General features: G+C 45.1%; 1 protein-coding gene across 4 annotated transcripts in view; it reads right to left on the minus strand.

Moving 5' to 3' along the window:
* The window catches only part of LOC147884762 (uncharacterized), a 44,646-nt gene extending 22,629 nt beyond the window's left edge, over positions 1 to 22,017 (minus strand). For all 4 annotated transcript variants that reach the window (XM_087397977.1, XM_087397978.1, XM_087397976.1 and 1 more), the window contains exons 1-2: positions 20,979 to 22,017; positions 20,021 to 20,223 (exon numbers count right to left, since the gene is read on the minus strand). In XM_087397977.1, coding sequence (XP_087254103.1) covers positions 20,021 to 20,223; positions 20,979 to 21,828 — 1,053 coding nt within the window. In that variant the 5' untranslated portion in view covers positions 21,829 to 22,017. The remainder of the gene's footprint in view (positions 1 to 20,020; positions 20,224 to 20,978) is intronic.
* Positions 22,018 to 22,242: the final 225 nt, after the last annotated feature.

Raw genomic sequence — 22,242 nt, forward strand, 5'->3', positions numbered from 1 at the left:
TTCTTTGAATTGAAGATGGCTAGTGGTACTACTTTGGCAGCTCATGTCAACTATATGCGAAGTCTTATGACTCAGCTTGCTTCTATCAACTCTCCTATTACTCCAGATGATGCTATGGCAGTGTTACTTAAGAGTATGCCTGAAGATTATGATCACATAGTTTGCACTTTGAAAAATCTTCCTAATCCTAATCTTGAAGGTATTATCTCTGCTCTCCAAGAAGAAGAAAGGCATATGGAGCTCAGGAAAGGCAATGACATTGTTTATGCTGTAAAAGTCCAGAAGGGCAAGTATACCCCTTGCAATCACTGTGGAAAGACAAATCACCTTTCAAAGGACTGCTTCAAAATTAATCCATGCAAGCACTGTGGCAAGAACAACCATAATGAGAAGTTTTGCAGAGCCAAAGCAAAGACAGAAAATGCAAATCTACTTTCAGTTGATGTGCCTCCACAAGATGAGGCATCCTTTGAAGATTATGCATTTTAAATCATCTCTATGTATGCTCCATATCTCTCTTTTTATGTCAAGGTACTCAGCCTGGATAGTCCTCCAAAATGAATGAAATAAACTATTGTGTTTTTGTGTGTTTTGTAAACACCTCTCGTCACCTTATGATGTAGGCCATGTGTATGTTTTGCTCCATGGTACCTCCTGCAGACATTGTGTGCATGTACATGCAGGGGAGATAACCATTGGAAGGTCTTTTTGTATCCCTTTTTGTTTACCTTACACCCAAGGGAACCCTTGCTAGCATGAGAACCTAGCCATAGATTAATCCTTGACCACCATGAGATGGCATGAGAAACTATGAGACTAGATGTATCCTTGACATAGCCTGAGGCATTCCCTTGAGGGGGGGTTTGATGGGATATCTCAAGGTGTATGCCTCAGGCACACCTTATGTTTCTATGTGTGAGTGCTAGAGGCACAGTTAGGTGCCCACAAGCACAGTTAGGTGGTGGAGAGCCACATAGGACGATTGAGAGAATCTAGGAGCAGATTGAGGAGATGATTGAGGAGCTCTGAAGTCATCAGTGATGTCAGTGAGCATGTATGAGGTGCCTACTTAAGGACCTCACTCTTCTTCATTCCATAATGCAAGTATTCTGAGTTTGTGTCCACTCTTTCCTTTCCTTTCAGCTTACCAACAGTGAGAGCACTGTCCAGAACCAGTTTTATGCTGATGTGTAGCTGATTAGCATGTTGCTTTTGCTGTCCTTTCCCTTTAGGCTTGAATTTTGAAAGCATGGCATGCTCACCAGCCCGTTCGGCCATGTTCTTCCTGGTTTGCTCCTCCTGCAACAAGAGTCCTACCAACTCGTGAAAAGAGAGAGGATTGGTACCCCCCTCAATGACAAATTCAGCGAGGTATGAAAATCGAGATGACTCACGAAGAGAATTCAAAGTGGTGGTAATCATCTCTGAATCAGGAATGATCTCATCTACATTCAACAATTGTTCCCTCAGATCATGAAGCTTGGTGAGGAAAGCATTCATGGAATCACCCTCATCCATATGTGTGTGAGATAGCTCTCTTTAGGAAAGAGACCCATGCATCATTTCTGGCTACAAACATGCTCTCTAAAACATCCCAAGCTGCCCTCGAGGTCTTGCATGACCGAATGTGTGGAATTATAAACCTTTTGACAGAAAGGGAAATAACTTAAAGAGCTTGTGCATCATGTGAAACCCACCTTTTCTCTTCCTGTGTGGGAGGCACCAAAGCAACTACTGCTGCTCCTAACACTTGTCCTGCACCTTGTACTTGACTTGAGGAGGAGTGGCAGGTGCAACCACAGTCTCTAGCCTTGTCTCATCTCTATTGACATAATCCCAAAGATGTTGCCAACTAAGATATTGCAAACCATAAAGCTCCATAAGGAGTAGTTGGTGCCATCCAACTTATCCTCCTGTGTGAGAACACCAAAAAACCTCATTGGGATTGCTTTGAGCCATATCTACTAGATAAAACAAAAATGCAGCAAATCTGTTAAGTGAAATCGCTTTCTGGGATCAAAGATGCCCAACCAAAGTTTGCAAAAAAATCTGCCCAAAATGACAGCTTGATGTCACAGGCTATCAAAGGCTTAAAATGCACCAGAATGCTCTGCAAATGCCCAAAATCTACCAAATTTGTCTGCAAAAAATGGCAAATGTCTGCAATGTGACTTAATCTGAGTCCAAAAATGCTTGCAAAACTCCCAAAGTAACTGTCCACTACTAAATTGCATCCGAAATGCAAAAGCCCCAAATTTTTTGCAACTGAAAAAGCTCAGATTGACTAAAAGCCCCAAATGTTGCACAATTGAACTTTGCTTGCAAAAGCCCCAAATCTGCACATGTGTGCAAATGAACACGATCAAAATCCGAACTACAAGCTCAAAATGCACCTTGAGTGCAAATGTGTGCCTGTGAGCACACCCAAAATCCCCAAAGTACGGATAGAGCTGAGCTGTACAGAATGTACAACACCTACAGATGAGAGTACGAAAATCCATACTTAAGTACGGATTTGCAGCAACAGTACGGACAGAGGGCAAGCAGACTGTACGGCGAACTTTTGTACGAACGGCTGTAATGTGCGGCATACAATATGCGACAACTTCTTGTAGGTACAAAGTACAAACGACCTGCGCAAGTGTTGTACGAGAGTACGGATTGCGGGAACGGTACAAAACGGCAGCAACAAACAGCAAGCTTGTAAGACTGACGGGCAACGGTTGTACGACCGACATGCGCACGACAGTTTCGTACAATCGTACAGACGAAAGGCGTGCAAATTGGAATGATGGTGGGAAGCTAATCCAAGAGTTGCATGCTCTGATACCAAATGTGAGAAAGAAAGAAGCAGACAAACTGGAAGCAAGAGCTGCAGAGCCAAAACATGAAAGCTACAATAGATAAGATTAACTACAAAGTAGTGTGGAGGTGGTTTTGTCTAAGTGACAAAACCACACTAACCCACTAACTGTGATTAGGGGGGAAAACCTCTAGTGAGGAAAAAGTGCCCCTAACTCACTTATGGATTACATTGGTCACTGCCTGGAGTTATGACAATAATTCTAACAGTTCAGGCAAAGATCATGCTGCTTGGAACGGCCCTAAACAAAAACAGGCAGGAGCTAAAGCCCCGAATCAACCTCTACAAAAACAAATATCTTAGATGATAACCTTGTTTACTCCTATGCTATACGTCAAATCACGGGCGCAGGCACATAAGATCACCTCCCAGCTGATCTCAGTGGTAGTAGTAAGCTTTCTCTTCTTTCTTCATCGTTACGTTGAAGCTCTTGCCTACTTAATTTCCACCAAGCCCCAAATTTCCCTAGATGGATCTAGTATGCCACATGTCTTCATTTCAGGGTCCCTCCTTAATGCATCATTACCCCTCTCTTGGGATATCATTAAAATCATTTGTCCCTTGGCACATTTCATGCATTTAGGTCCCTTAGCCTTAGATCCACCTAGTCTAGTGCCATGTCACCCTCACCAAGGACCTTGACCTTGATTCTTTTTTGATCATTTACATGAAGCCCAAACAAATATAATACAAACATTGATCCTTTAAAGCAAAATGTCAACTGATTCTTCCGAAGGTCATGTTACCTCGACTTGAGCATAACATTCCTTCCCTCTTCAAGCATCATCGTCCTAGATGATAAAGTCTGGGAATACTCTCTGTAACTGGTATACGAATTCCCAGGTAGCTTCTGATAGAGGTAAACCATGCCATGCAATCAACACCGTGGGTATCTTCCGATTACGTACTTGCATTGTTCCTCGGTCCAGAATTCCTGTTGGTTTGCGTCTTGCATTATCCTCTATCTCCTGAAACAAAACAACACCTTCGATTAGTGAGTTACCTATATGCAAAATTTTCTTTAAACGAGAAACATAAAACACTGGGTGCACCTTACAACCCTGGGGTAATTCTAATTTATAGGCTGCCTTGCCTGTTCTTTTTGGAATTAACCATGGCCCACAATATCGAGGTGATAACTTAGCACACTCTCCTGCAGTCAAAGACTTAGAGTCCGAAGAAACTCTGGGAAAAACTTTTTCTTCTTCCTTCAATTCTCTAACAAATCGGTTTTCATCCGCATACGCCTTAGCTCTATCCATAGCTTGGCGGATGTTAGCTCTCGCAAGTGCTAGCATCTCCCGCATCTGAACCACAAAGTTCACAGTACTAGGCACTTTTTGAGGTACTCCAACTGTAGTTGGATTCGCTGGTCTATAACCATAGTTCAGCTTAAAAGCACTGAACCCTGTAGAGGAATGTTTTCTATCGTTGTAGGCAAATTCTAACAATGGCAACCACTTGTCCCATGTATGTTACCTCAATGACACATATGCTCTAAGGATATCCTCTAAAATTTAGTTGATTCTTTCCATCTGACCATCCGTTTCTGGATGATCCCCACTACTCATTCCCAACTCAGTCCTTAGTGTCTCAAACAACGCAGTCCCAAATTGACCGCTAAATTTGACATCTCTGTCTAACACTATGGATTTGGGTAATCCATGCAAACGAAATATATGTCTAATAAACAAATCCGCCACTTGCAGGACACTAACAGACTCTCTAGTTGGACTGAAGTGAGCCATCTTGGTAAGACAATCAACCACCACAAGGATAGAATCATATCCACCTTGTGTCGTAGGCAAACCTACAATAAAGTCCATGGAAATGCTCTCCCACCTACCCAGTGGTATCTCCAAGGGCTGACCTGACACGAAAAACAACGTGTCACATATTCATGAATATGCTTTTTCATCTTTGGCAAAAAGAAATCTCGCTTCACGAGATCATATGTCTTCTCGACTCCTGGATGTCCCGCACATGGGCTATCATGACATTGTTGAATGACTCTCTGCCTGAGATCATTCTGATTAGGTACTACTACCTTGCCTTTCCTTTTCAGCATACCATCCCTTATGGCATATCTTACATAAGTTTGACCTTCTCTAGATGCCAGGTTATCCTTTTCCCCGAGTTTGAATACATGAGCCTTAGGCCAAAGGGACGAACTCGTCCACCTTTTGAGTTTCTCTTATCTCGATCATTAGAGCACTCTCTAATACCGTAAAACTCATATTATGCATAATGCGTGACAACGCATCAGCAACTTTATTATCCTTCCCTCTTCGGTACCGAATCGTCAAGTTAAACTCTTGCATGAGTTCTGCCCACCTAGCTTGGCGGCCTCTCAAGTCAAGTTATTTACAAAAATGTTTCACAGTATCATGATCAACATCAACATAAAACTCTGACCCATACAAATAATGTCTCCATGTTTTTAGAGCATGGACAACAGCATACAACTCTAATTCATGAGTTGGCCAATTTCGTTGAGAGAGAGAAAGCTTCTTGCTTTCAAAGGCTACTGGCCTTCCCTCTTGAAAGAGAACTACTCCTACCGCAATGCCACTTGCATCGGTTTCAATAAAAAACGGTTTCTGGGGATCAACTATTTTTAACACCGGTCCTGATACTACGGCTTGTTTTATGATGTTAAAACTTTCCTGTTGATTCTATCCCCATATAAAAGACACTTTATTTGAGGTCAGATCAATCAATGGCAATAATATCCTTTGATATGCCTTCAATAAAATTAGACAAATCCCAAGAATGATCGCAAAGCGGTCAAACTCTGAGGGATTGGCCAAGTCAGTATCGCAGCCACTTTCTTTGGATCCAAAAACACAAGCCTTCTCTCCTCGCTTTTTCCCTTTGCTCTGGGTTCAAACAAGACTTCGCCCGAGCTGCCATTGGTGTTACTTTTCTTTTCATTCCAATGGTGGTACTTGATTTTGATTTTGGAGTCTCAACTGGTTTCGCCTACTTTGCATCCTCATAGTTCAGGGCTATGGCAATTGCTTCATCCAACGCGTTCGCATACTTAGCCTGAACTTCCATCTTGATTCCGTCATTCAATCCAAAGATAAAATCTTTTACTTGGATTAACTGAGGTAGAGGTTCATCAACCTTCAAAACACTTTCTCTATACTTATCAGTGTATTCTGCGACTGATAAATTTCTCTGACGAAGGTTTCGATGCTGATTCCAAGCTCGGGATGCTTCGTCAGGAGGTAGGAAGTATTTTCTACATTCCTTTTTAAACCCCTCCCAAGTAGTGGATGCCACTCCATCTTTCTGCTGTTTTATCCACCACCTATCCACTGCCTCATTAAACATATGGGTGGCCTCACAGATTTTCTTCATATCATTTCTGATTTCACAAATGGCGAAGGCCTCGTCCCATTTGTGTAACCAAGTCTCAATGATATCGGAACTACACTCAGACATCCGACTAGAATACTTTTCTCGCCTATAATTGACAATATTAGGCACTTTAGCCCTCTTAGGCTCGACCGTATGAACACTGGACTCAGGTTCCATTGGAGATTTACCTTTCTCTTCACCATTTTCCTAAGCTCAAATTGCCCTACATTTGCTTGTAACTGCTGCGCTAAAATCTGTTTCAAGCCATCCTCTAACATTGCAATTCTGCTAGATAGTGTATGACCTGCTGGACGCAACACCTACGGGGTCGGCCGGACTCCCGACTCTACGGGATCCATTCTACAAGCTTCTTCTTCTACTTCCATTTAGGTCGATGGGTATTTTTATTTTTTGAATAAAAAATAAAACACCGCTTGAAAATGTATTTACAAATCAAAAGTCCAACTTTCAAATTTACAGCTAACCAGGCATATATCACACTGTAACCAAACCCACTTTTCCCTATGCTAGGGAAACTCCTACAATAATTAACTTAAACACGGAGGCAAATAAACTTACAAAGCATAGAAAACTCCCTGGTCATTCATGTAGCATAGAGAGATCAAGTTGTTCCTGTATTTGAACCAGATGAATATTCCTGCTGTGGCTCAGCTACACCCTCATTGGAGACCCAAACACCCCATCTCTCACTTCAACAGTTATCTTATGTTATCTGCATAGTACTTGTTGATAACTGGAATCTCCAAATAACGAAATGTCACAAGTAAGTCTCGTGATCACCCAATAGCTCTCTGCAGGTAGTCGTAACTCTAGTAACCTCGCCTTCAAATGAAGAGAGCCCTATGCACAAAGGCAGTAGCCAGCCCAATTCAATGATGTTCCGTTCTAGCCTTTGGTGTTAACCAAAGTTCCAACAGCTCATCATAACGCCAGATAATCAAGCTGTGTGCAATAACTGTCGCTTCGCGATGCCAAGAAGCCAGAGGTCAATAAACCGTGACCAACGCGTGCGCCACCCTGATGTTTCACGGAGCTCCAACGTTGACGAACTATTGCTGAAACCAGAGTGACCTGCGATAACATCTGCTAACAGGCAACCTTACGAGCAATACAACGGGCAATCGCTTCTACACGCTGCTCCTCAGCGACTTCTAATACGATGCACCACAGCACACCTCCACGCGTTGTCACGGAATCCCAAAAATAACCACCCATAAAACTAACGTGTACGTCACTCTTTGGTTTTTTTCTCACTCAAATTTCGTAAGACAAGATTCCTTGCTTCCGCTGCGTCACTCTGATGAGTCCTCGATCCAACCCAATCACGACTGCTCTGATACCTTAGATCATAACCTTGTTTACTCCTATGCTATACGTCAAATCACGGGCGCAGGCACATAAGATCACCTCCCAACCGATCTCAACGGTAGTAGTAAGCTTTCTCTTCTTTCTTCATCGTTACGTTGAAGCTCTTGCTTACTTAATTTCCACCAAGCCCCAAATTTCCCTAGATGGATCTAGTATGCCACATGTCTTCATTTCACGGTCCCTTCTTAATGCATCATTTACCCCTCTCTTGGGATATCATTAAAATCATTTGCCCCTTGGCACATTTCATGCATTTAGGTCCCTTAGCCTTAGATCCACCTAGTCTAGTGCCATGTCACCCTCACCAAGGACCTTGACCTTGATTCCTTTTTTATCATTTACATGAAGCCCAAACAAATATAATACAAACATTGATCCTTTAAAGGAAAATGTCAACTGACCCTTCCGAGGTCATGTCACCTCGTCTTGAGCGTAACAAAATACACACAATGAAGGTGTAACCGCTTAGAGGTACTAAAAAGTACACCAAGGTAGAGGTTTATCATGAGGACAGCACCCACATATATTGTCTACCACTTTAGGTCCTCACGATTTTGTGGGGATGCATGGAAAAATTAAGAGGCAAAGAGTTAGAGTTATGGTCGATGATTGTAACATGCAACGGTAATCTGATCATGTAATTCACAGCAAGACCTTCTTTAAACCTTTCGCGAGGAATGAGCGTTGTTTACCATAGAGAGAGAAAGGAGATGAGGGTAGAGAGAGAATCGAGTCGACAACCAATTGGGTCCATGTACCCACTAAGGGCCCCCTCCCCCAATCAGGGGAGAGAATTTGCTTTATACTTGGAGAACTGAGAAATACAAAGAACACTCTTCGAGAGAGCATGAAACACGCTTCTAAAGAGCTCACTGTGCACACGTATAGCAGACCCAAAGACCTGAGAGGCAACGTCGACCAATACCTCGACCTTGATGCTTTCCACACTGACAATGTAGCACGCTTCTACAAGGCAAGGCAAAGGCTTGTGCTGTCTACCGGAATGCAGGGTTACTATGTGAGTGAGAGGGTGAAAGCTGAGAGTAATAGATACTGAGAGAGAGCTGAGATATGACTGAGAAAATAGAGCTAAGAAGTAGGTTGTGTAGCCTGTAAAAGAAAGCTGAGAAAGCTGAGGAAACAGTGCCCAAACCTCTCTCCGTTTGCTGGTCCAAACCTCCGACTGTCGTGCTACGTGGACACCTTCAGATCAGGCTGAGCTGATGGCCAAGGGACTAAGGCTAGAGCAGGGCCAGATCTGAGGATCACAGGCGCTGCACAAGAAGGCTGAAGTGGAGCTGTAGGAGGGCTGAAGGCAGGAGCACTGAATGAGGAAAGAGGACAGCCAAGGGGCCCTTTTATAGGGCTGGAACTGAGCCAACCCAGTCTGTAAATAGCCGACTGAGTCGGTCTGTTTTACAGACTGGTTGGCCTACAACCAGCCTATAAAAGCCCTCCCTGGCTCATTTGCCAAGGGAGTTTTTGGGCAGCGTTTGCAGGCTGCCTTCCCTGCTTACCTGTCCAGCCTTTGGGGACCCTAAAGGGGCTCCTAACCTAGGCTAAGACCTAACCTATAAGATGGAAACACTTAACCTACTGTTCTCCAGTGGGTACTAGTGAACAAGAACTGAATTACTGACTTGACCTAAGGCTGAGAGACTGACCTACGTAGCTTGTGCCTAACTGTCCCTGGACAAGGGCTCACAAAGGGGTCACAGCATATGACAAAATCTCCTATCTGGGAACTATAATGCACTTGTCGATGTAGCCAATGTGTCACCTTGCACCCAAGTGCAAGGGTGCATGTGACATTCCCTCCTCCTTAACTTGGCAGTAGGTTCATTGCTTCGAAGTAGTCCGCCAATATCTGAGGCAACTCCTGGAAAAAAATCTTCGTCCAACCACACTACTTCATGGGTACCTCAATCACGGAACTTGTTGTAAAACTCATGAATCTTGCGTCCTGACCCATGCTTGAATTTATGAAGAAGGATCTATTCTCGCTGCAAAACTTTGGCTTCATCAAGAGCTTCAAGTTGTTGCTTGATAATGCGTAAATACACCCATTGACCCTCTTTATACTAGACATCTTGTCTGGACTTGTTAGCCTGGTGCGTATACGATGCCTGAGCTTTGGCGATGCGGCTTTTCACGGAGTCCGTAATCTCTGCCATTGATTCAATGGTTTTGTTAGCTTCAAGAGATGGGTGAGGAGTATTGGTAAACCGCCATCCAAACGCCGCTTCATAAGGTGTGCAACCAATACTCGAAGAATAGGTATCGTTCAGAATGGCTTGCACAAGCGGAAGAAACTGCTCCCACTTTCCCTGAGCATCATGACAATATGATTTCACAATATCAAATACCATACCATTATACTTTTCCGTCTCGCCGTTCGATTGCGGATGGAAAGCGTTGGACATCTGCAACTTAGTATCAAAATTATCAAACAAGACTTGCCAAAAGTTAGACGTAAACTTTTGAGTCCCTGTCAGATGTGATGGTCTTTAGCAACCCTCCAATGGGATACCAATACTTGATAAACAAACGAGCTACATCTTCAGCGCTGGCCATTTGTTTGCAAGGAATGAGCATACAATATTTACTAAAGCAACAAACAATAGTAAGACATTGAGTATTATGCGTACCTACGGAAGCTGGAAGTGGCCCCACGAAATCCATACCTATGTCCTGAAAAGGACCGTCGGGGATTGGCAATGGCATAAGTAAGCCTACTGCTTTCTTGTGGAAAGCCTTGATCTTTTGGCATATTTGACAATTTTGTACAGAGCCATATACGTCCTTCCGCATCTTTGGCCAATAGAAATAACGCTCTAACTTCTCCAAAGTCCCATTGATACCTCTATGGCCACCGGTAAGGGCGTCATGGGCATCATGAAGAAGCAACTGTTGTTTGTCTTTGAGTACACATAACCTTTTCTTATAGAAAAGCCAACCGTCCTCTAATGAGTAATGGCCTAGAGCAAGCGTCGAGGCTAATTGGAACTGTGTGCCAGACTCTGCTGACTCCGCGTACTGTGTCTGCATGCTATCAAGATCCTTTCCTTTGATTTCGAGCACAGTGGCCTGCTCAATGGTCTGGATGGAACCTTTTCGACTCAGAGCGTCTGCAACGGGGTTGTTTTTGCCGAAAATGTACTCGATCATTCCCCCAAATTGCTGGAATATCTGGCTCCACCGCTGCTGCCGATCGCTTCATTGCGTACTAGGCATTGTCTGAAGCTATCTTCACCGAGAAAGTCCGTCCGTATAGGAAAGGCTTCCAATGTTTTAATGCCTGGATGACACCGAGGAGCTCTCTATCATACACTGAATAATTCTTTTCGGCATCGTTAAGCTTTCTGTTGTAATATGCCACAAGCCTATCTTCTCGTTATAAAACTATCCCTATGGCGATGTTGCTAGCATCTGTGATTTTCAGAAATTGATCCCAAGAGGCGATCTTCATAACTGGTGTTGCGTGGCCAACGGTTGGAAGTCGTGGAAGACCTGCAAAGCTTTGCCTGTGACTTGAACTTTTTATCTGTGTGTCTTTACCCCCTTGAGTAAATCTGTAAGAGGGGTTGCGTATGTTGAGAAACCCTCCATGTGCGAGCTGTATGCTGGACAAACCCACAAAAGATCAGATCTCCTGACCCAACTTGTGATAACTTGGATCTTCTCAAGGTCCAATCGAATCCCTTGAGCACTAATGATGCAACCCAAATACTGAATTTCCAACAAGCTGAACTCACTTTTCTTTGCGTTGAGGTATAGCTGGTTATCACGTAATAACTGTAGGGCACATCACACATCCTTAATATGCTACTCGGCTGTAGCGAAAAAAATAAGGATATCATAGAGAAAGATGAACATGTACTTTCCAATATACTCTGCGAATACCCGAGACATCATCTTGTTGACTATTGGTGGTACGTTCTTCACACCAAAGGGCATGACGACAAACTCGTAATGAGCTCACTCCGTTCGAAAAGCTGTCTTTGGGATGTCAGCTTCAAAAATCCGAACTTGATGGTAGTCACTCTTGAGGCCAATCTTTGAGAAAAATCTTGCACCATTGAGTCTTTCCAAGATGTACTCAATCGGGGCATAGGAAACTTGTTGCTTACCGTAAGCTTGTTGAGTGCTCTGTAGTCAACACATAGTCGTGCAGACTTATCCTTCTTTGCCACAAATAGAATGGGTGTAACAAAAGGCGAAGAAGAAGGTCTAATAAAACCTGCACGCACTAATTGAGGCAATTGCTGCTCTAACCCCCCCTCCATAGACTTTGAAAGTCGATAAGGAAACTTACTTGGAGGTATCGAGTCCGGAAGTAGATCGATGAGATGGTCTTCCAGTCGGTTGGAAGGCAGCTGGAGTGGCATATCGTCCCGGAGCATGATGAAACCTCTCTCCATTTGCTAGTCCAAACCTCCGACTGTCGTGCTGCGTGGACACCTTCAGATCAGGCTGAACTGATGGCCAAGGGACTGAGGCTAGAGCATGGCCAGATCTGAGGATCTCAGGGGCTGCACTATGGTGTTCCATGTCCCAAGGTGATCACAGAGTTCCCAGAATCCTTCCCCAAGGATATTCTTCTTAAGACCTTACACAAGCGAGTTCAGACAGAGGGTCAAGGTTTCAAGCCTCCCAAGGCAATGCCTCAAGTGTAGACAAATGGGACACCTGGTAAGAGCTTGCCCTGGCAATGCAGCTCGCGCCTCCAACCAGCTCAAGGCCAAGTGTAGGAGAAGCATCTCCCATGATCCCTCTCCAGACCCCCTCCGCCCTCCACCCCTATCGGCCCACCACTTTCCTCCTTTCCCCTCTGCCCACCCATCCTCTCCCCTCCTGCCACCTCACGCTGCCCTAACAGCTCATCCAGTGATCACCCCCACCACCTGCCCCCCAAATCATAACTTTCTCCCCCCCTCCGCCATGCCCCACAGCTCCAACCAGCTCAAGGCCAAGTGTAGGAGAAGCATCTCCCCTGATCCCTCTCTAGACCCCCTCCGCCCTCCGCCCCTATCGACCCACCACTTTTCTCCTTTCCCCTCTACCCACCCATCCTAACCCCTCCTGCCACCTCACGCTACCCTAACAGTGCATCTAGTGATCACCCCCACCACCCGCCCCCCAAATCATAACTTTCTCCCCCCCTCCGCCATCCCCCACAGCTGTGACTTTCCCTTCCTCCCTCCCTGCTTCTCTCACCTAGCAACGTCCACGCTTGCCTAGGCACTGTGGCTAGAGCTCAGCTTCCTCGTCACCCAATTCGAGCCGCAACCCCTCCCAAGAAGATTCTTGCAATTGGGACCCTTGGAGCTTTCTCGATGTCCCGGGCAATTGGTAAACTCCTCAAGATGTGCTCCACGAACTCATCATCTTGATTTTTTAGCCAAACTTTTTTATTGTCTCTAAAGAATCCACATATGTCTCAAATGCTCCATGATAGGTTAATCTTCTTCCACTAACTTTAGGTTCAACCTATTTACCACCAATTTTGTCCATGTGTCCTTTGCCAATGTTTAATCTTGACTTATGCAAAGACTGTATCTTTCAGGCATGCTATGAGAATGTCCATTGCCTTGGAATTCTCATCATCATAAGCTAATCCTCTTCGGTACTTTCTTATCTAGTACTGGTGTCAAACCTGACACAAGATTCCATAACTTCCTACCAACAACAAAGTTCTTCACTCTACAATTTCATATGTAATAGTTGTTGCCGGAATCATGGTCTCTAGAACCCTTAGTTGTGTTGTTGATGCCATACCAATGAAGGAATCTTCGACAAAAAGTCCACACATTCATTTGCACTGTTCTTCTCACTCTCAAGCACTTGCAAGCTCCTCACTCTTTCAACCTCAACCTCATAAGCGTACCTCTCAATGCTCACAAGAGACAAGGATCTCTAATACCATGTAGAAAGGAGAGATGAGGGAGAGAGGTGATGTAGTGACGTACATCTTCTTTATTGAAAATGACTTATATACATGCATGATGAGGTTGGTCCAGTTGTCCACTCCTTTAACCACACTTCCCACACACTAACCCATGATTGTGTTACAATGGTAGATGAGACATAACGCTGACAGTTCTCTCTCTCAGGGGGAAGGGTTCTGTCCACAGCTGTTACACTCTAGCCGAGGTAGCATGACCTCGGAAGAATCAGTCGACATTTCCCTTAAAGGATCTATCTATGTATATGTGTTTGCGCTTCATGTAAATGATCGGGAGGGATTTAATGTCAAGGTCCTAGGTGAGGGCTGATAGCACCAGACTAGATAGATCTGAGACCAAGGGCCTAGTGCTAAGATTGTGCCTAGGGGCAAGGAATTAAATGCATCCCAAGAGAGGGGTGAAATGTTGCATTAGGAAGGCCCTATATGGATGACATGTGGCATCTAGATCTATCTAGGGATTTGGGGTTTGCTAAGGCTAGAGAGAGAAGAGAAGGATTTGATTCACGTGGATTCATGTAACGTAGCTCTCTGCCTCGCTTGGAGCCTTAGCATGAATTGGCTGGGAGGAGAATCATGGAGCTACTCCCGTGATCTGCAGTAGAGGCTAGATTAGAGAATTTAGGTGACAATTGGTATCAGAGCCTTGTATGAGAAGAAGGGACGGGTGACGTCCTAAAGAGGCGTGGGATCGTCGAGATACCGGGGTGCTGTGACGACGAACAGCGGGAGTCTGTGATAGAAGGCGCTCCCGTAAGGCTACTCGACGAAACGAGGGAGCGTAGAATAGCGTGGTGGCATACGGTCGACGTGGATTGGACGTGAAAAGAGAGAGAGTCCGTCGACCGTAGTCACAACAGCTCCGCTCTACGTCAGACTGGCGTCGATGGAGATCCAACGCTGCCGACGTTGTTCGTGAAGGAGTTGCCGACGATGCCTGGATTTGAGTCCCTGTCTGTCGACGTTGAAGGGCCTGCGAGAGGACTTGGGTCCCTGTAACGACTTGACAGGCCTACAAATCGGTGGAGCGCAGAGGAACACGGGCGGTCGTCTGGTCACATTGTGCAGCGCGTTGACATGCGAATGGGCTTACGCAAGTGATTCGACGAAGAGCGCAGAAATTGGACGGGACATGAAGCGTAGGCTGTTCGTGAACAACCTGTGACGACGGTCGATAGGCTGGAGAGAGCAGAATTGCAGGAGGCTTTCAACGTGGTACGTGAGTTGGGCGACGCACAAGACCTCCACACGATGGGCTGACCTGACGAAACACGAAGAAAGGACGCATTCCTTTGGTAGACCGACGTACGCAAGTGGCTCGTGAACGGGAAGGCCTGCAACGTGACAGGTGATTACTGGTATATCTCCAAGGAGCAGCAGCAGCTCGTGAGCGGTGTGCAGGAGCAAATTGCTCGAGTGAGCACGTAGTCAGGATTTGGCGCAGCGAACACGAAGGCATAGAACCCATGGGCTTCGGGATATCTGGCTGCCTCGACCCGTCCCAGTTTTCGATTCCTTTAGACAGATTTGGATCGGAGTTCATAGACCAGGGGGCTCTCTGTCACTTCTGTCAATGCTGTGTTTTCTTCTCTTGTTTTAGTTTGGTGATGCTCCGCTTGCATATGAGTTTCCAGTCTACGATGCTATAGGGACAGACTATGCCTGTGCAGATGCCTGTATACTTGAGTCTGAGTTAAGTTGCAGAAATTTCCCTAGTATAGGGAAAAGCGCCATCTGTGATATATGCTCGTATTAAATGCTTGATCTGTGTGAATGTGGGATTGCAGGAATTCCCTAGTATAGGGAATTGTGTTCAGAGTGTCAGTACACTGAATTGTGTCAGCTTGTGATTACAGTATTCTAGGGGTGTTTTTAAAAGAAAAAAAAAAAAAGAACCCCAAAACAAAACACCTACTGAACTAAATGGAAGCAGAAGAAGGGGCTTCCAGGAGGGACCCTGGTGAATCAGGAGTTCGGCCGACCCAGCAGGGATCGCGCCCAGTAGCTCACACTTTATCTGGCAGGATTGCATTGCTGGAGGATGCCTTGCAACAGTTGTTAGCGCAGCAATTGCAAGCCAACGCAGGGCAATCTGAGCTTAGGAGAGCGTTACAGAGTATGTCTGCCAGACCTTCTCGAGAAGAGAAGGGCAAGGCTCCAATGGAACTGGAGTCTAGTGTCCATACGGTCGAGCCTAGAAAGGCTAAAGTGCCGAATATTGTGAATTACAGACCGGAAAAGTATTCTGGTCGGATGAACGACCGTAGCTCCGATGTCATTGAGACCTGGTTACACAAATGGGACGAGGCGTTCGCCATTTGTGAGATCAGAAATGACATCAAAAAGATCCGCGAGGCCACCCATATGTTTAGTGAGGCTGCGGATCGGTGGTGGATTAAACAACAAAAAGATGGCATAGCATCCACTACCTGGGAGGGGTTTAAAAGAGAGTTCAGGAAACACTTCTTACCTCCTGACAAAGCATCCCGAGCTTGGGATCAATATAGGAACCTTCGTCAGAGAAATTTATCAGTGGCAGAATACACTGATAAGTTTCGAGAGAGTGTAATGAAGGTTGACGAACCCCTGCCTCAATCAATCCAAGTGAAAGATTTCATATTTGGATTGAATGATCGAATAAAAATGGAAGTTCGAGCTAAGTACGCGAACACGCTAGATGATGCAATAGCTATAGTCCTGAACTACGAGGATGCCAAGGGCAGCAAGCCAAGTAGGTTTGCACAGGTCGGAACCCAGTATGGGTATCCAAAAAAATCTGGGTTTAAGAAGAAGTGGGCTAGTAGAGGGAGTGGTTCGCAGCCGAGTGGTCAAGCCAAGCAGGCGAGACCGGCTGAAACTCCTAAACCAAGTACCACCATTGGAGTGAAGAGGAAAGTAACTCCAATGGCAGCCCGGGCTTGGTCTAAATCTCCCTTGAACCCAAAACAACGGGAAAAAAGCGAGGAGAGAAGGCTTATGCTTTGGTTGCCTTCAACCTCATCAGTGGAGAGATTGTCCACGTAATAAAGATCGTCGGATGGCTGAGATGGTGATCTCAGAGTGCGACGTGGAGATGCAGGGAAGTCCCAGAGCGGAAGAGATGCAGATTCAGCTAGCGGGATCTTCTCAGAGGTTAGTACCTTGTTTGTTCTGTGTGTCTGTTACTAAGTTAGTGACGAGTGCACCTGATAACATCCTGTCTAAGCCCGCAGCAACGGGGTATACAGCCTTCAATGATACGGAGTTAATCAAAATGAAAGGGCAAGTGGCCAGTCATGATGTCATTGTGTTGTTTGATTCAACGTCAACTCACAATGTGATTAACTCCAAGCTCGTGAAGAGGCTGAAATTAAAGACAAGTCCATCTGACTATGCGTATACAGTCAAGATGGCCGATGGAAGTTCAACTGAAGTATGGGACCAAAGGGTTACCCAGTTAGAGCTTCGGATTCAGGACTATGCTGAGAAGCTTGATTTTGAAATAACCAAGCTTGCTCATGCGGATATAGCCCTGGGAATGGCGTGGCATTCTAGGAAGAATCCAGCCATTGATTGGAAAAAGCACGTATATCAATTCAAGATGAATGATGTGTTTTATGTCTTGCGAGGTGAAAGAGATATACCTCAAGGACCATTGGTTTCCGTGATGGAAATCAGAAAGGCTCAAGTAGAGTTTTTATACCTTTGCACAGCATCGGTAGAGTCGATGGATAATTCTTCGACTAGCACTGATGTTACGCAAAGTGGTGAGATGGCCAAGCTGGCTAATCTTATAACAGAGGAGTTTTCTGAATGTTTTAGGGATGAACTACCTTATGGGTTACCTCTAGAGCGGAAAGTTCAGCATAAGATTGAGCTAATCCCAGGGGCAGAACCTGTAAATAGACCTCCCTATAGAATGAGTTTTATTGAAGAAGCGGAGGTACGTAGGTAACTGGAAGAATACCTCAAGTTGGGGCAGATTCAGCCAAGTTTCTCACCTTTTGCTTCACCAGTGATATTAAAGAGGAAAAAGGATGATACGTTTCGCCTCTGTATAGATTACAGAGCATTGAATAATATCACTGTTAAGCACAGGTATCCGATGGCTCGGATTGATGACTTGCTAGATGCATTACATGGAGCCGTGATTTTCAGCAAGATAGATCTTAAGTGCGGCTATCATCAGATCCGGATTAGAGCCGAGGATGTGCATAAAACCGCTTTTAGAAGCAGGTTTGGTCATTATGAGTTTTTGGTAATGCTCTTCGGACTTACCAATGCTCCAGCGACCTTCGTCATGCTTATGAACGATTTACTACGTCCGTATATCGGAAAGTTCGTAGTACATTTTATTGACGATATCTTGATATTCAGTAAAAGGGTTACTGAGCATCGTGAACACTTAAGAATAGTGTTCAGTACTTTGAGGAAAGCCAGTCTTTACGTGAATAAAAAGAAAACTATACTGTGTATGGTTAGGCTTGAGTATTTAGGGTTCATAATTACTCCACAGGGGGTAGAAATGGATCCGAAGAAAGTGGCTGCGATCCTAACTTGGCCAATCCCTCAGAGTCTGACCGCGTTGCGATCATCCTTGTGGTGGTTGATCGTCTAACCAAGATGGCTCACTTCATTCCGACTAGAGAGTCTGTTAGTGCCCCGCAAGTGGCGGATTTGTTTATTAGACATATATTTCGTCTGCATGGATTACCTAGATCCATAGTGTCAGACCGAGATGTCAGATTTACCGGCCATTTCTGGACAGCGGTATTCGAGACACTAAGGACTGAGTTGGGAATGAGTAGTGGGGATCATCCTGAGACGGATGGTCAGACGGAGAGAGTCAACCAGACTTTAGAGGATATGCTGAGAGCATATGTGTCATTGAGGCAACATACATGGGACAAGTGGTTGCCATTGTTGGAGTTTGCCTACAATGATAGGAAACATTCATCTACTGGGTTCAGTCCGTTTGAACTGAACTATGGTTATAGACCAACCAATCCGACTATAGTTGGAGTACCGCAGAAAGTGCCTAGTGCCGCGAACTTTGTAGTTCAAATGCAGGAGATGCTAGCACTTGCGAGAGCTAATATCCGCCAGGCTATGGATACAGCCAAGGTGTATGCGGATGAAAATCGGTCTATAAGAGTATTTGAAGAAGGAGAAAAAGTTTTTCTCAAAATTCCTTCGCACTCGAAGTCGTTGACTTCAGGAGAGTGTGCTAAGTTATCACCTCGATACTGTGGGCCGTGGTCAATTCTAAAGAGAATAGGCAGTGTAGCCTATAAATTAGAATTGCCAGAGGGGTGTAAGGTGCACCCAGTTTTTCATGTTTCACGTTTAAAGAAATTTTTACATACTGGTGACTCACTAATCGAAGGTGTGGTTTCGTTTCAGGAGATAGAGGATATTGCAAGGCGCAAACCAACAAGAATCCTGGACCGAGGAACAATGCAAATACGAAATCGAAAGATACCCACGGTGTTGGTTGCATGGCATGGTCAACCTCTATCCGAAGCTACCTGGGAATCCGTATATCAGTTGCGGAGAGTGTTCCCAGACTTTATCATCGAGGACGCTGATGTCTGAAGAGGGAAGGAATGTTACGCTCTAGCCGAGGTAGCATGACCTCAGAAGAATCAGTCGACATTTCCCTTAAAGGATCTATCTCTGTAATATATGTGTTTGCGCTTCATGTAAATGATCGGGAGGGATTTAATGTCAAGGTCCTAGGTGAGGGCTGATAGCACCAGACTAGATAGATCTGAGACCAAGGGCCTAGTGCTAAGATTGTGCCTAGGGGCAAGGAATTAAATGCATCCCAAGAGAGGGGTGAAATGTTGCATTAGGAAGGCCCTATATGGATGACATGTGGCATCTAGATCTATCTAGGGATTTGGGGTTTGCTAAGGCTAGAGAGAGAAGAGAAGGATTTGATTCACGTGGATTCATGTAACGTAGCTCTCTGCCTCGCTTGGAGCCTTAGCATGAATTGGCTGGGAGGAGAATCATGGTGCTACTCCCGTGATCTGCAGTAGAGGCTAGATTAGAGAATTTAGGTGACAACAGCTGTCTATTTGTTGCTTCTCTGCTTTAGTCTGCATATAAATGCATGCCGCCTATTTATTTTAGCTTCTGGTCTAACATTCCAAAAAATGCACTCATCCATAACCTGTTGCAATGCATATACATCCTTTGGACATTACAGTCTGTTATATCAAATAAGGCATAAATATGAAGAGTCATCTATAGAGCATTTATTATTTCGTAAATATGAACAGTCATCTATAGAGCATTTTTTGATCCTTAAATGCCAGGCATCAATGTAGATGGCCTCAAAAATCTTCATGCCTATGCTACAACACTACAAACCCTGTTGCACTGAATCAGATGTCCAAAAAAATTTTAACTGCAACTCTTAGCCGAAAAATTTTGAACAAAAAACTTTATACCTGATGGGAAAGAAACACAGAAGCACTTTCTGCCTCGAATGTGCCTCCCCCTGAAGCTTCCTGCATCAGCATTTGTGATGTGTATTGCCCTGCTGCTGTAGCTGCCGCAGCTGCTGTCTCTTGACTAACAGTTTGCAACTCTGGATTCATGGCAAAATACTCCGAGGACAAAATCCTATTGAGCCGTTCTCTCAAGTGTGAGTCTTAACAATAGATGTCAAAGAATATATAACTCATCAAAGCTATTCGATCTAACCACATAAGAATAATTGCAAGTAAAGTAAAGGGGAGAGAAGAACAAAGAGAACAATAGGAAGCGGAGGATGGCAGGGTGTGGGAGAGAGAGAGAGAGAGAGAGAGAGAGAGGCGCTCTTTGAAAATATCAAATACTAAGTAAAGCAACATTCATGTTCTCATCGATGTTCAAACATAAGCTCCCTCTGCTTAGGAGAGAGAATAATTAATACTGAAGAGTGAACACCTGCAAAATATGTTTCGTACAAAAGGATTTATACCCACAGTCATCACAAGGATGACAACTTTACCTTTCTTTGTTTAAGGAATGCGAGGCTGTTTCTATTGTTTACGAAGTTGGGGGACGAACCCAAAGTACTCTCTCTTCCCAAACAGCACAAACTGGAATTGAATTTCTACTTTCATCAAAGCGGTACAGGATCCAATGGAAACCACATTGCTTACTAAAAGGTACAATAAAGAGAATATAATACTCAAGGGTGCATCGCATGATTGTTTAACACACATTAGCGTTCGTTTGTAAAGAGATATGGTAATGAGAAATGATCCATTATATGCCTCTGGTACCACTTGAGATGAGCTCTTATGATAAAAGAGACCAGTAAATATGGCAGCAAGACAATCGTTGGAAAATGTAAAACTTGCAAGAATGAGGAACAACACATCGAGTTAAATACAACTTCGTAAAACAGAACAAGGATACATGTTAAGCCGAGGTCCAAGCGGATGGGCCGATCAGAGTCCTGCAGCCAGAGGATAGCGTGCTGAATGCATTGCTCCAGAGCATCTCTGTGCGAAAACGTCGCATTCGGTGGTCGAGATGTTACCAACGATCCAAAGAGAGCAAGTGCATCAAGGTCATCCTCTAACAGAGGGCTGGTGGAGTCTTCAGTGACAAAATCGTAAGAAAGGCAGGAGCTTCGTTCATGAACCTTTGTCCAAACCAAAGAAGGAGCTTCTCGGTGAGATTTGATATCGAAAAGCTGTGCGAAATAGAGGAGCTGGAGGAGGTCAGCTACAAGGAGGTCGGAAGAAGCAACGGACTCGAAGCCATCGGTAGTCTGTTCCTGCTGCTGCTCGCCATCTCTGAACTCAAAACCAGCATTTTCGTGATCCCCATTGCACACTGCAGGGGCATCCCCATCCAAATCCTTGCGTACCTCATCGCCAGACAGTTCTCGAGCTTCCTTGACTGCGCTCTCGTTTCCCTCTGCCTCCTTCTCTCCCGCCACACTCTCTTCCTCTTCCTCCCTCCTCAGCGTGGCTGCCATCAGCTCCTTCTCCCTCTCCACCAGCTCCTCTTTCACCGCCACCACCAGAGGCTGCCGCAGCTTCTCGTACTCGTCGATGAGCGCCGCCACTGCAATCTTCGTCTTCAACACCTCTTCCTGCTCCCTGTTGATGGCCTTGCCGAGCGCCTTACTGTCCTCGATCTGCACGATACGGTTGTATTTCTTCTTCAAAGCGCGGAGGCGTTTGGTCATCATGGAGAGGACGGGGCCTTCTTTGGAGGAAGAAAAGGGAGGAAGCGAATCGGCATCGGTGTCGGCCATAGGAGAAGGGGGGAGAGGAAGAAGGGAGGGAGGGAAAAGGGAGGGAAACAATATATCGATGGGAAGCTAGGAGGGAGCTCGAAAAAGAAATGGCGATGGCGAGAGGGAAAAATGAGAGGAGGAAGAGAAAACAAAGAAGGAAGGCAGCAACACTCAGCAACAGTTTAAAATCCTTTGCAGAACACAACAATAAACAGAGCATTAAGCCCTCCAATGAAGAAGTTGATCTCATCACCACCTAACCTTCCCCACTCCCCCCCCCCCCCCTCCTTGAGTCCACCTAACTTGACCTTCTCTCTCCTCCTTGGCCAGCTAGACACAACCCCCCCCCCCCCCGGGCACTCGCAGCTCAGTCGTCAGTTTGGGCATTCTCCCACTCCTCGACCTCCCGCGTGTTTGTTGCTGCTCACTCAC

Source organism: Dipteris shenzhenensis, chromosome 26 (assembly GCF_047967505.1).
Source record: "Dipteris shenzhenensis isolate YYH24624 ecotype China chromosome 26, Dip_SZ_1.0, whole genome shotgun sequence".
Lineage (NCBI taxonomy): Eukaryota > Viridiplantae > Streptophyta > Polypodiopsida > Gleicheniales > Dipteridaceae > Dipteris > Dipteris shenzhenensis.